This window comes from Serinus canaria, chromosome 18, assembly GCF_022539315.1.
Source record: "Serinus canaria isolate serCan28SL12 chromosome 18, serCan2020, whole genome shotgun sequence".
Classification (NCBI taxonomy): Eukaryota; Metazoa; Chordata; class Aves; order Passeriformes; family Fringillidae; genus Serinus; species Serinus canaria.
The window spans coordinates 10,653,320-10,666,275 of record NC_066331.1 but is presented as its reverse complement, the minus strand read 5'-3'; the positions used below and the strand labels follow the sequence as shown (position 1 = coordinate 10,666,275).

The window sequence follows — 12,956 nt, the reverse complement described above, 5'->3', positions numbered from 1 at the left end:
AAATATAAAATCCTGACTTTGTTTGGGTTAGTTTTTCAGGAATTTCCATCACAGAGATGATCTCCAGCTGCATCTGGCCAGGCTAACACATTCCACATCTTCAGGAATATTGTTAGTCGGCAGACTGTGCCCAGGCAGGAAGATAAAGCACAGCCTGCCTTGGAACTGCAAGGCTCTGGGTGTGTGTCCCTGTGTCCCTGTGTCCTGTGCTGCTCCTGGCACTGGGAACTGCAAGGCTCTGGGTGTGTGTCCCTGTGTCCCTGTGTCCTGTGCTGCTCCTGGCACTGGGAACTGCAAGGCTCTGGGTGTGTGTCCCTGTGTCCCTGTGTCCTGTGCTGCTCCTGGCACTGGGAACTGCAAGGCTCTGGGTGTGTGGCTCTGTGTCCCTGTGTCCTGTGCTGCTTGTGGCACTGGGAACTGCAAGGCTCTGGGTGTGTGTCCCTGTGTCCCTGTGTCCCTGTGTCCTGTTGTCCTGTGCTGCTTGTGGCACTGGGAACTGCAAGGCTCTGGGTGTGTGTCCCTGTGTGCTGTGCTGCTCCTGGCACCTTGTGGGATGGAGTTCATGGCTGCCTGGGGAAGGCAGCTGGAGAGGGGCCAGTGGCCTTCAGCAAACAGCTTGAACCTCATCTGATTTCCCTGCAGCCCACAAGGCATTTCCCAGTCAGGGAGGGGTGGTGGCCCTGCCATGCTGGGTGCTGTCACTGTCACAAGGGGTGGGAATGCTTCAGCCCTGCCTGGCAGTAAGGAAAGCAGCTGTTCACTACTCTTTTCCTTCAGAATTGGTGTTTCCTCCTGGGACAGACCCCTTGGAAGGGGCACTGACCTGATTCTGGGATAACACCTGCCACTGGGAGCTGTTCCCTGGGAAGAGCAGCTCCATCCTGCTCTTTGCTGTGAGTCCTCCCCTCTCTGACCTGCCTGTTGTCCAGTGAGAGCCCATCCAGTGGTGGAAGTGCTTCCTGGGCAAGCTTTGGGCTCAGGCTGCTCAGGGAAAGAGCTGCACTGGTTGAGTCAGTGCCTGCATTTTCCTAACCAAATTGGAGCTGGGATGAATTTGCCTGGAGAGTTCTGGGCTTTGCTGAAAATGACACTCCAGCTTTACATGCAATGAATTCAAAACCATGTTCAACTTTCAAGTGCTCATGCTGGCTAAACTTTTCCTCTTTTAAATGTGCATGAAGCTGCTTCAAAGCAGGAGCTTTGCTGCTCCAGGGAAGAGCACTTGGACATGGGATCCTGCATGATTTCACCAGCCACTGGCAGACTGTTTGACCTGTCCCTGAAGGTGCCTTCCAAGGGAGAGATCCCTCAGTTGGTGGATGGAATATCCTTGTGCTGCCAGCTGGAGCCAAGGAGGGCTTGCTTCCTACTTGGGGAGCACAGTTTGGCACAGCCTGTGGCTGGAGCTGAGTTTGTGATTCTGCCAGCCTGGAATGAAGGAGGTGAAATCCTTTAGCAGAGCTGCCACTGGCTGAGGTGAGGCTGCTTCTCAGCCCAGGGCTTTAGTTGTTTAATTTATGGCAACAGATTGAGTTGTATTAAGGCAAGGTTTAGAAAAAGTTAAGCTTTAGCTTTGTGATTCCATCCCCGTTCCATAAATACTGCACGTGGTGTTATTCAGAGTTTACCTTTTTTGGGCAGGTTGACAGAGGTAGAAGATTTTAATTTCTTTTTGTAATCCATGTGTTTGCACTCCTGGGAAAGAACCAAAGTATGCAGATGTCATTATTCCTGCAAATGCAAAGGACTTTATCCTAAATCTTCTAATTCTTTCATAGTATGTGGCAGCAGAGCTATTTGCCACGATGCTGCAGGAAATATTTGACATTCCTGTAAGCTCCAGGGAGAGCAGGACTGGGATGATAACATCCTCTGGTGCTGCTTTTCAATGAGCTCTTGCACAAAGGCTCTCTCTAAAATACCCCTCTGATAGATTTAGAGGGTTTTTAACACAAGGAATGTGTTTTAAGCCGCTGCCTTTCCTGTGCTTGTGCTGACTCCTCCAGCCCAGTGCTGCCTTTTTCCAGAGCTGGCATCTGAGCTGTATTTGTTGTAGCAGCTTCTCTGCTCTGCATGTGTTACAGGAGATTTTCCTCCTCCAAAATGTAATAAACTTTCTTCTTGTGATTTGACAGAAAAGGTTATTTCTAGCTTTACAGGCACAGCTAATAGTGCATTCCCAAGCTCTGCTGACAATAAGAACAAATTGTATTGTTTTAAAATGTAAATGTATATTTTGCTGTGCTTCTTACTTCTCTTACCTGCTGGAATAGTTTTAGCATTAGCATTTTTTAATACACATCCAGAAACAGGCAAAGCTGCTTTCTTTATTGCTCATGGTCATGAATTATGTTAATGTAAACACTGCAGTGAAAGGGAAATGAAAAATAAAGACTGGAGAAGCAAGAATTGGCACCTGATGGTTTGGGTTTTTTTTGTTTTCCTGCTTATCAGCATTCACATTTGCCTTGTTTGGGGGGACTCTGGGCTGGGTGGAAATGGGATTTTTCATTAAGTCAGAGGGTGTTGTTCCACTTGTCCACTTGTCCCAAAGTGCACCCACTTTCTGGGTTTCCTAGTGATGGTATCTTGGCAAAAAGGAAAGCCAGCTATCCATTAGCCAATTCTCAGAGTAATCTCCTTTGCAACCAGCTTTTCAGGTAGCTCCTTCCAGGCTTTTCCAGGCACTGAGCAAAGGCAGCCCAGTCAACAAGTCTGCAGGGAACTCCCCTGTCTCCCTGAGAGCTTTGGGGGATGGAGGGCAGTGCTTTCTTATCTTCATAGTCTGTGCTGTTTTCCAGTGATTGTGGGGAAGGATGGAACCCAAGTGGTTTCAGACAGATCTGTAAGCCAGGGGCCCTTGGTGAGGTTTTAGCCAGGAGCAGATGCCATCTGTAAGCCAGGGGCCCTTGGTGAGGTTTTAGCCAGGAGCAGATGCCATCTGTAAGCCAGGGGCCCTTGGTGAGGTTTTAGCCAGGAGCAGATGCCATCTGTAAGCCAGGGGGCCTTGGTGAGGTTTTAGCCAGGAGCAGATGCCATCTGTAAGCCAGGGAGCCTTGGTGAGGTTTTGGCCAGGAGCAGATGCCATCTGTAAGCCAGGGGCCCTTGGTGAGGTTTTAGCCAGGAGCAGATGCCATCTGTAAGCCAGGGGGCCTTGGTGAGGTTTTAGCCAGGAGCAGATGCCATCTGTAAGCCAGGGGGCCTTTGTGAGATTTTAGCCAGGAGCAGATGCCATCTGTAAGCCAGGGGGCCTTGGTGAGGTTTTAGCCAGGAGCAGATGCCATCTGTAAGCCAGGGAGCCTTGGTGAGGTTTTAGCCAGGAGCAGATGCCATCTGTAAGCCAGGGAGCCTTGGTGAGGTTTTAGCCAGGAGCAGATGCCATCTGTAAGCCAGGCAGCCTTGGTGAGGTTTTAGCCAGGAGCAGATGCCATCTGTAAGCCAGGGGCCCTTGGTGAGGTTTTGGCCAGGAGCAGATGCCATCTGTAAGCCAGGGGGCCTTGGTGAGGTTTTAGCCAGGAGCAGATGCCATCTGTAAGCCAGGGGGCCTTGGTGAGGTTTTGGCCAGGAGCAGATGCCATCTGTAAGCCAGGGAGCCTTGGTGAGGTTTTGGCCAGGAGCAGATGCCATCTGTAAGCCAGGGGCCCTTGGTGAGGTTTTGGCCAGGAGCAGATGCCATCTGTAAGCCAGGGCCCTTGGTGAGGTTTTGGCCAGGAGCAGATGCCATCTGTAAGCCAGGGGCCTTGGTGAGGTTTTAGCCAGGAGCAGATGCCATCTGTAAGCCAGGGGCCCTTGGTGAGGTTTTGGCCAGGAGCAGATGCCATCTGTAAGCCAGGGGCCCTTGGTGAGGTTTTGGCCAGGAGCAGATGCCATCTGTAAGCCAGGGGGCCTTGGTGAGGTTTTAGCCAGGAGCAGATGCCATCTGTAAGCCAGGGCCCTTGGTGAGGTTTTGGCCAGGAGCAGATGCCATCTGTAAGCCAGGGAGCCTTGGTGAGGTTTTAGCCAGGAGCAGATGCCATCTGTAAGCCAGGGCCCTTGGTGAGGTTTTGGCCAGGAGCAGATGCCATCTGTAAGCCAGGGCCCTTGGTGAGGTTTTAGCCAGGAGCAGATGCCATCTGTAAGCCAGGGGCCCTTGGTGAGGTTTTAGCCAGGAGCAGATGCCATCTGTAATCCAGGGGCCCTTGGTGAGGTTTTGGCCAGGAGCAGATGCCATCTGTAAGCCAGGGCGCCTTGGTGAGGTTTTAGCCAGGAGCAGATGCCATCTGTAAGCCAGGGGCCCTTGGTGAGGTTTTAGCCAGGAGCAGATGCCATCTGTAAGCCAGGGGCCTTGGTGAGGTTTTGGCCAGGAGCAGATGCCATCTGTAAGCCAGGGGCCCTTGGTGAGGTTTTAGCCAGGAGCAGATGCCATCTGTAAGCCAGGGCCCTTGGTGAGGTTTTGGCCAGGAGCAGATGCCATCTGTAAGCCAGGGCCCTTGGTGAGGTTTTGGCCAGGAGCAGATGCCATCTGTAAGCCAGGGGCCCTTGGTGAGGTTTTAGCCAGGAGCAGATGCCATCTGTAATCCAGGGGCCCTTGGTGAGGTTTTGGCCAGGAGCAGATGCCATCTGTAAGCCAGGGGGCCTTGGTGAAGTTTTAGCCAGGAGCAGATGCCATCTGTAAGCCAGGCAGCCTTGGTGAGGTTTTGGCCAGGAGCAGATGCCATCTGTAAGCCAGGGGGCCTTGGTGAGGTTTTAGCCAGGAGCAGATGCCATCTGTAAGCCAGGGCGCCTTGGTGAGGTTTTGGCCAGGAGCAGATGCCATCTGTAAGCCAGGGGCCCTTGGTGAGGTTTTAGCCAGGAGCAGATGCCATCTGTAAGCCAGGGGCCTTGGTGAGGTTTTGGCCAGGAGCAGATGCCATCTGTAAGCCAGGGGCCCTTGGTGAGGTTTTGGCCAGGAGCAGATGCCATCTGTAAGCCAGGGGCCCTTGGTGAGGTTTTAGCCAGGAGCAGATGCCATCTGTAAGCCAGGGGCCCTTGGTGAGGTTTTGGCCAGGAGCAGATGCCATCTGTAAGCCAGGGGCCTTGGTGAGGTTTTGGCCAGGAGCAGATGCCATCTGTAAGCCAGGGCCCTTGGTGAGGTTTTGGCCAGGAGCAGATGCCATCTGTAAGCCAGGGGCCCTTGGTGAGGTTTTGGCCAGGAGCAGATGCCATCTGTAAGCCAGGGGCCTTGGTGAGGTTTTAGCCAGGAGCAGATGCCATCTGTAAGCCAGGGCCCTTGGTGAGGTTTTGGCCAGGAGCAGATGCCATCTGTAAGCCAGGGAGCCTTGGTGAGGTTTTAGCCAGGAGCAGATGCCATCTGTAAGCCAGGGGCCCTTGGTGAGGTTTTAGCCAGGAGCAGATGCCATCTGTAAGCCAGGGGCCCTTGGTGAGGTTTTGGCCAGGAGCAGATGCCATCTGTAAGCCAGGGGCCTTGGTGAGGTTTTAGCCAGGAGCAGATGCCATCTGTAAGCCAGGGGCCCTTGGTGAGGTTTTGGCCAGGAGCAGATGCCATCTGTAAGCCAGGGGCCCTTGGTGAGGTTTTGGCCAGGAGCAGATGCCATCTGTAAGCCAGGGGGCCTTGGTGAAGTTTTAGCCAGGAGCAGATGCCATCTGTAAGCCAGGCAGCCTTGGTGAGGTTTTGGCCAGGAGCAGATGCCATCTGTAAGCCAGGGGGCCTTGGTGAGGTTTTAGCCAGGAGCAGATGCCATCTGTAAGCCAGGCAGCCTTGGTGAGGTTTTGGCCAGGAGCAGATGCCATCTGTAAGGCAGGGGCCCTTGGTGAGGTTTTAGCCAGGAGCAGATGCCATCTGTAAGCCGGGGGCCCTTGGTGAGGTTTTGGCCAGGAGCAGATGCCATCTGTAAGCCAGGGCCCTTGGTGAGGTTTTGGCCAGGAGCAGATGCCATCTGTAAGCCAGGGGCCCTTGGTGAGGTTTTAGCCAGGAGCAGATGCCATCTGTAAGCCAGGGGGCCTTTGTGAGATTTTGGCCAGGAGCAGATGCCATCTGTAAGCCAGGGGGCCTTGGTGAGGTTTTGGCCAGGAGCAGATGCCATCTGTAAGCCAGGCAGCCTTGGTGAGGTTTTGGCCAGGAGCAGATGCCATCTGTAAGCCAGGGAGCCTTGGTGAGGTTTTGGCCAGGAGTAGATGCCATCTGTAAGCCAGGGGGCCTTGGTGAGGTTTTAGCCAGGAGCAGATGCCATCTGTAAGCCAGGGGGCCTTGGTGAGGTTTTGGCCAGGAGCAGATGCCATCTGTAAGCCAGGCAGCCTTGGTGAGGTTTTGGCCAGGAGCAGATGCCATCTGTAAGCCAGGGAGCCTTGGTGAGGTTTTGGCCAGGAGCAGATGCCATCTGTAAGCCAGGGCCCTTGGTGAGGTTTTGGCCAGGAGCAGATGCCATCTGTAAGCCAGGGGCCCTTGGTGAGGTTTTGGCCAGGAGCAGATGCCATCTGTAAGCCAGGCAGCCTTGGTGAGGTTTTGGCCAGGAGCAGATGCCATCTGTAAGCCAGGCAGCCTTGGTGAGGTTTTGGCCAGGAGCAGATGCCATCTGTAAGCCGGGGGCCCTTGGTGAGGTTTTGGCCAGGAGCAGATGCCATCTGTAAGCCAGGGGCCCTTGGTGAGGTTTTAGCCAGGAGCAGATGCCATCTGTAAGCCAGGGGCCCTTGGTGAGGTTCCACCTCTGGATCTGAGGCCACAGCTGGGTGGCTGGGGCTGTGCACTGTCCCACAGCTCATCTGCAGGACCATTTTGCCTGGGGTTTTCCAGCCAAACCTGGGAGTGCTGCTGTTCTGTCAGGTCAAACAGAAGCTGTTTCACCTGGAACTCCCATGAGGAGTCCCACGAGCTGCAGTGAACGCGGGCTCTTGCTCCTGGGTGCAGAAATGGCCACCCTGCCGTCCTTCAGCAGGGATTTCCCTCTCTTAGGGCCATTCCCTGTGGGGTTTCTGGGATTTTACAGTGCTGGAAGGTGAGGAACAATGAGAGTGTTTGAGGCTTGAAAATCTGGGCTAGTGTCAGTATCCCTGCTGGATCTGCAGAATTAAAATTCCAGGTGCTCTCTCAACTCCCCTCTGCAGCTGCTGAGTGCAGTGTGAGGACAGGGGTGCTCCTCAGCTCGTATCTGATCAACAAGTGCAGCTCTGGAGGTGCTGAATCCCTGAACAAATGCAGATTAGCTGCAGAACTGGGGTGTATGATGAGAAAGGCTGCACAAGAATGTGCTTCATTTCCCCTGCTGCCTGAACATTTCCATTGTAAGTAGCTTAGAGGAGAAATAAGCGGGCAGGGAAAACGTGTGCTCGTCATTCTTACAAAGGAGCTGGCTTCCAAACTGTTAATGTTGGAACAACTGTTGAATGGCAGGAGTGCTTCCACTCTTTCCATGCAAATCCCCATCAGAAAGCCCTTTTTAGCTTCCCACACTTCAGAGCTGCTCCCAGCAGTCTCTGTCTCCCTGGAAATCTTCCTGCAGTGCCTTGCACTGCTTGAGCCCTGCCTAAGGCACCCCTGGATCCCTCTGGGGCTGATTTGTCTGAAGATCAGACCTAGGTTAGGGAAGAAAACCCCAAACAGTCATTTTTAGAGCTGTAGTAACCTCGTTTGTGGTTGCAGGGACATGAACCTGGTCACATTTCCTGCTTTGAATATCTCCTGTAAACCTCTCCATAAATTCTGTCTGAACATGGTCTGCTTCAAATCCACCTCTGGCTTAAAAATGAAATGTGCTTTTGCTGTCTTTATTGATCTGTGAACTCTGCACTGATAAATTCATTTCTTCATGGTTTCATGTAGCCCTGTGGCCTTAAATATATTTTAACCTAGCAAAGACTCGGAGGTGAGCAGTGGAAAGAGAAGAATCTCTTGTTTCAGGTGTGTTTTACTGCACTCTGTTTCAGGCTCCTAAAGGTGCTGAGTGTTTCCCTTAACTTGGCAATTCCCATACCAAACCCTGGAGAATTGAAATGGTGCTAAGTGTAAAAGTGTGTTTATATATCTCCTGATTTAAAAATAAAAATGTTTCTGCACCCTGAAGACTTCATTCTGCAGTGATCCAGGCAGGGCACAAGTGTTTCATGTCACCTTGGCTAGCAAAGGGCTTCAGGCACAAGGCCAAAAGCTCTTAATCAAACTGATGTCACACCTTGTATCAACTTCTTAAAGCTCAGGAGATCCTTGGGATGAAGGAGGGATTTCAAACAAGCACCTTGTGGTTCCCTGCAGCATCCCTGCTTTTGGCTTTTGGTCTGTGCACAGCCAGAGCCACCCGTGGGATGGGTGAGGGGCTGTATAGAAAGCATTCCTGTTGGTGAAGCTGAGTTTTGAAGGAAATGTCTGCCCTGTTTTGCAGAGGTGAATCTGGAGCTGGGAAGACTGAGAACACCAAGAAGGTTATTCAGTACCTTGCTCATGTTGCTTCCTCCCATAAAGGAAGAAAGGACCATAATATTCCTGTAAGTTGGGGTATTTTCTCATTTCTTCATTGCTCTTTTTGCCAATTACCATCTTTGCATTTGAAAAAAATGACTTTTTAAAAATTAAACTGTAATATAATCTGTGTAATTTTGTCTCAACCATGATTTTCTCTTTAGCAGTGGCTGAAACGAGCAGTTACATCAAAAGTTCTAGTCCATGTCAGCTGCCTGATTTCTGTTGTGAAATTAAAGGCTTTATACAAATAAAAGCAAAGCTTTGTGATGCAATAAACCCCATTTTCCAAAAAGATTCAATAAACCCAGGCAGTTCTAACTGAGTTTATTTCCCACTGGATGCAGTTTCCAGTACCATATTTGTGAACAAGCTTTCTGTGCTTTCACAAATGAACTTGTAGATGGGAAAATCACCCAGCTTAAAAACTGCTGTAGAGTTGCTAGATCTAGAAGCCAGCATCTACTTAAAAGCTCAGGTTTTATTACACTATAAACAAGTGAGTATATACTTCTATATCAGAGAATATTGGGTTTTTTGGTAGCTTGAAACCAACTGTGATTTATAGAGAACTTTCTTCAGATTTTCTGCCAGGCTTCAACATTTGCACTGAATTTTGAGGGATCCTTTGCTTTTAGAAACCAGAAGTGGGTTTGAATCTTCACTGTTAGGAGCACTTGGATATGTTTGCAGTGAAGTTTTAGTAGAGCTTTGCTCCAGACAGTGTCCTGCTGTAATCACAAATGGTTTTCCAGTCGTAATCCTGGTGTCAGGGCACCTCTCACTGAGCCATCCCTGCCCCTGCCAGGGCTCAGAGCCTGCAGAGACACCAGGCTGGGAAGGAGAGAAAAGTGAGGATTGAAGTTGGAGAGGAGGAAAGGCTGCAGGCAGGTTTGGAGAGTTCTCCAAAGTGTGTGGGGAGCTTGGCTCTGTGCTTTGGTCAGGAGGAAATAATGGGAGCCTGTTCATGGGGACCTACCCAGACTGGTGCTGTTTTTTCACACAGGAAAGATGAAAATGAGTTTTTGTCAGTGTTTACTGAGCAGCCTGAAAGTGCTGCAGCCTCAGGAGGAGGATTGTGTCCATTTCCTGCCCCTGGAGTGTCAGCAGTGCCAGGGCTGTGTTCATGGCTCTGCCACGTGTGGCTCTGGTGACACTGTCTGGGATATCATCCAGCACAAGTGATTTTCTGGGAGGTCTGGAGTTGTGCATGTTCTTGGCTTTACCACTGTGCAGCCTTGGACAAACCCAGTGTTTTTTCAATTTCTGCAGAAGCAAAATTGCCAGCAGGCTTTTGGAGAGAAGGGAGCTGTGCAGGGTTTGCACCAAGTGTTTCTAAATTCACTGCTGACAACTTGCAATACCTCAGACACTTCTGGAAGCCTCTTGTCCAGACACCTTTCAAAATGTGCCTCCTTTCAAAGTGAGATTGCATTGCCCAATCCCCACAAAAGCTGAGTTTTCAAAATCTTGAGGCGTGGAGATGATGCAACTTCTCAGGGAGCCTGTGAAGGCACAGCAGAGAAAGGGGAAAGCTGGGATGTGAACAAAAAGAACAGGGAGTGTCCTGAATAAAAAGTCTTGGGTTGTGCCCTTTATTCAGTGCAGTACCACAGTGGGCACTGGATTTGCCATGTAGCCATGAAAAATGCAGAGTTTGTCACCAAACTCAGTTTGAAAATACAAATGAGTCTCCCTTGTTGTGCAACAATTAGTTTGTGTTTATATATTGGGAACAAAGAATGTCTGACCCTCAGAGGTGGCTCTGGAAAGGTAGGAAGGGTCAGAGTGGGGGTTACAGCAGCAGCCCTAATTTGCCCTGTTTGCATATTCATTAGAGAGCTGTGGAGGGCTGGTGGTGATACACAGTCTGTGCAACCTGTGCATTACCCTGTGCACAGGAAGATGCTAAATAGCCTTGTTAAATTAATCCATGGCTTGCAGCCTGTCTGTAGCCATCCTGTTACAGATAGTTATCAGTGCCATGTGCATTTCTGAGCCTGCTTGAATGCCTCATTGATTATTTCTTTAAACAGAGCAGTTTGTATGCTAAGCCTTGGGTTAACTGTGATTTGCCTGACCCAGTGCTGTAAAAACAGAACAAAGCAGAGGAGCCCTGGAGTGACACCTGAGAGCAGCCCTGGTGTCACAGGGGCTCAGCAGGTGCCTCCTCCAGCTCTGTGAGAGCTCTGCCCGTGCCCTGCACAGCCTGGCATGGCTGGCATCCAGCTCCTTGCCCAGGAGGCTTGTCTGACCCAAATCCCTCTTTCCTTAGAGCTGGCAGAGCCCTGCACAGCCCTGAGCACCAGGGCCTTGGAAATGGAGTCAGTGACACAGGGCTGCAGCTTCAGCCTGGATTCCAGTGAGGATTCCTGGCTTGGGAGGGTGGGAATCCCATTTCCTGGGCGAGCCCAAGGTGGTGCCCTGGGCACTGCACTCAAAGTGTGGCGAGGAGCAGAGGTGGCAGAGGAGCCTCAGCACCTGTGGGGTTTGGCAGAGCCAGCTGAGGCTGCAGCAGCCCTAAAAGTGGGAATAGAGGCTGGGGAGGGAGAGCTGTTGGGACAGGAGCTGCTCTGAGGGCTGGAAGGCAGGCAGGGGGTCCAGCCTCCCTCAGGGGAAACCTTTACATCACATGCAGGTCACAGAATCCCAGAATGGATTGGGTTGGAGAGCATGCTAAAGATTATCCAGTGCCACCCCTGCCATGGCAGGACACCTCCCACTATCCCAGGGACACCTCCCACTATCCCAGGGACACCTCCCACTGTCCCAGGTGCTCCCAGCCCCAGTGTCCAGCCTGGCCTTGGGCACTGCCAGGGATGCAGGGGCAGCCACCCTGTGCCAGGGCCTGCCCACCCTGCCAGGGAACATTCCCAACATCCCACCCATCCCTGCCCTCTGTCACTGAAGCCATTCCCTGTGTCCTGTCCAGGCCTTGTCCCCAGTCCCTTTCCAGCCCCTTTAGGCCCTGGAAGGGGCTTTAAGGTTTCCCCTAAATGTTCTCACCCCAAACTGCCTCTATTTTCACTAAACCCAGCTCTCATGTTGGTGCTGTTTTAGAGTTCAGAACTCATTACTGGTACTTTCAGATTAATGATTGCTTTCAGTGGCTGCCTTTGCCTTGGCAGCTGAAACACTAAGTTGCTTAATTTGTTTTATTAATTTCTAAAGACACAGAATTAGTTTTTGAAGGACAGGGTCTTGGGCAGGCTCACTCAGGCTGAAGCTCCCCTGGGTTTCCCAAGTGGGCTTTAACTGCCCCCATTAAACACAGAGGAGTTCAGCCTGTGCCTGGTGGGGCAAGAATGGGCACCCAAGAGTGGAGTTGATCTTTTGTACATATAAAGAAATGAAACTCCTCTGAACCCCGAGGTGTTCCTGCCCTGCCCCGTGATTCCAGGAGGGCTGATTCTTTCCTTGGCACTTTGAAAATTCACTGAGCAGGGCAGACATCTGCCAGCTGCCTTACAGACCTCTGTCCAAATCTGCCATCCTGCACTGGCAAAATCAGAGTCACAGGAGGAGGGAGTACATTTGGCTGCTATAAAAATCTCTTGCTGTGTGTGTTTCTCCACAAGACTTTGCCTCAGGCTCTCAGATATGAAGCTTAAGATTATTAAACTCACAGGCTGAGCCAAGGAAGAGAGGATGGAATTGGAAATCTCTGCTGAAGCTGTGCAGATTTGAATTTTGAAGGGGTTTTATTTTGCTTTATTACCTTCATGTTCCCTTTGTCCTTCTTACTGGCAAAGTGTCCAGTGCAAGGTTGTGCTGCTGAAAGAAAGAAGCAAAGGTCCTGTCTTTTGAAATATTTGTAGTAGGCTGCAAATGCAGCCCCCTGGGTGCTTTGTGTGGCTCCCCTCGAGCTGTCCCCCCCTCTGGGAGTGCTCAGGGACAGGGACTGTGGTGGTGTGAGGTCCCCAGGCTGAGGTGAGAGATGAGAGTCTGACTCCCATGTTCTCAGAAGGCTGATTGATTATTTTCTGATATGATATTAAAAGAAATGCTATACTAACACTCTACTAAACTATAGAGAAAGGATCCATCAGCAAATTTAACAAGAATGATAATGAAAGCTCCTGACTCCTGAGGCTGACACAGCTGATGGGGATTGGTCATCAATTCAAAACAATTCCCTTGGAACCAATCAAACATGCACCTGTTGGTAAATGGTCTCCAGACCACATTCCCAGGCAGTCAGATAATTATTGTTTTCTTTTCTGAGGCCTGTCAGCTTCCCAGGAGGAGGAAGGATTTTTCAGAGAATATCATGGTGACAAGTGCCCACCTCTCACCCCAGCAGCCCAGAGTGCCCAGGGCTGGGCACAGAGGGACTCTGGGCTGGGTTACTTTTGGAGGCAGTGCCCAAATAATGCAGCTCCTGCCTTGCCCTGCCTCTCAAGGGCCCTGTGCCACGCTGGGTTTCATTAACCCTTGCATGAACTCAGCGTGTGCCAGTAGCTCTGCTCTGAAGCGTGGGCAGTGTCTGTGGAAGTCTCTGTGCAGTGAGTGTGGTTGAAGGTGCTGA

At 51.2% G+C, this 12,956-nt stretch overlaps 1 protein-coding gene across 1 annotated transcript in view; it reads left to right on the top strand.

Moving 5' to 3' along the window:
* The window catches only part of MYH10 (myosin heavy chain 10), a 92,030-nt gene that overhangs the window by 36,051 nt on the left and 43,023 nt on the right, over positions 1 to 12,956 (top strand). The window contains exon 5 of the mRNA XM_050981414.1: positions 8,352 to 8,454. Within this exon, the coding sequence (XP_050837371.1) occupies positions 8,352 to 8,454 (103 nt within the window). The remainder of the gene's footprint in view (positions 1 to 8,351; positions 8,455 to 12,956) is intronic.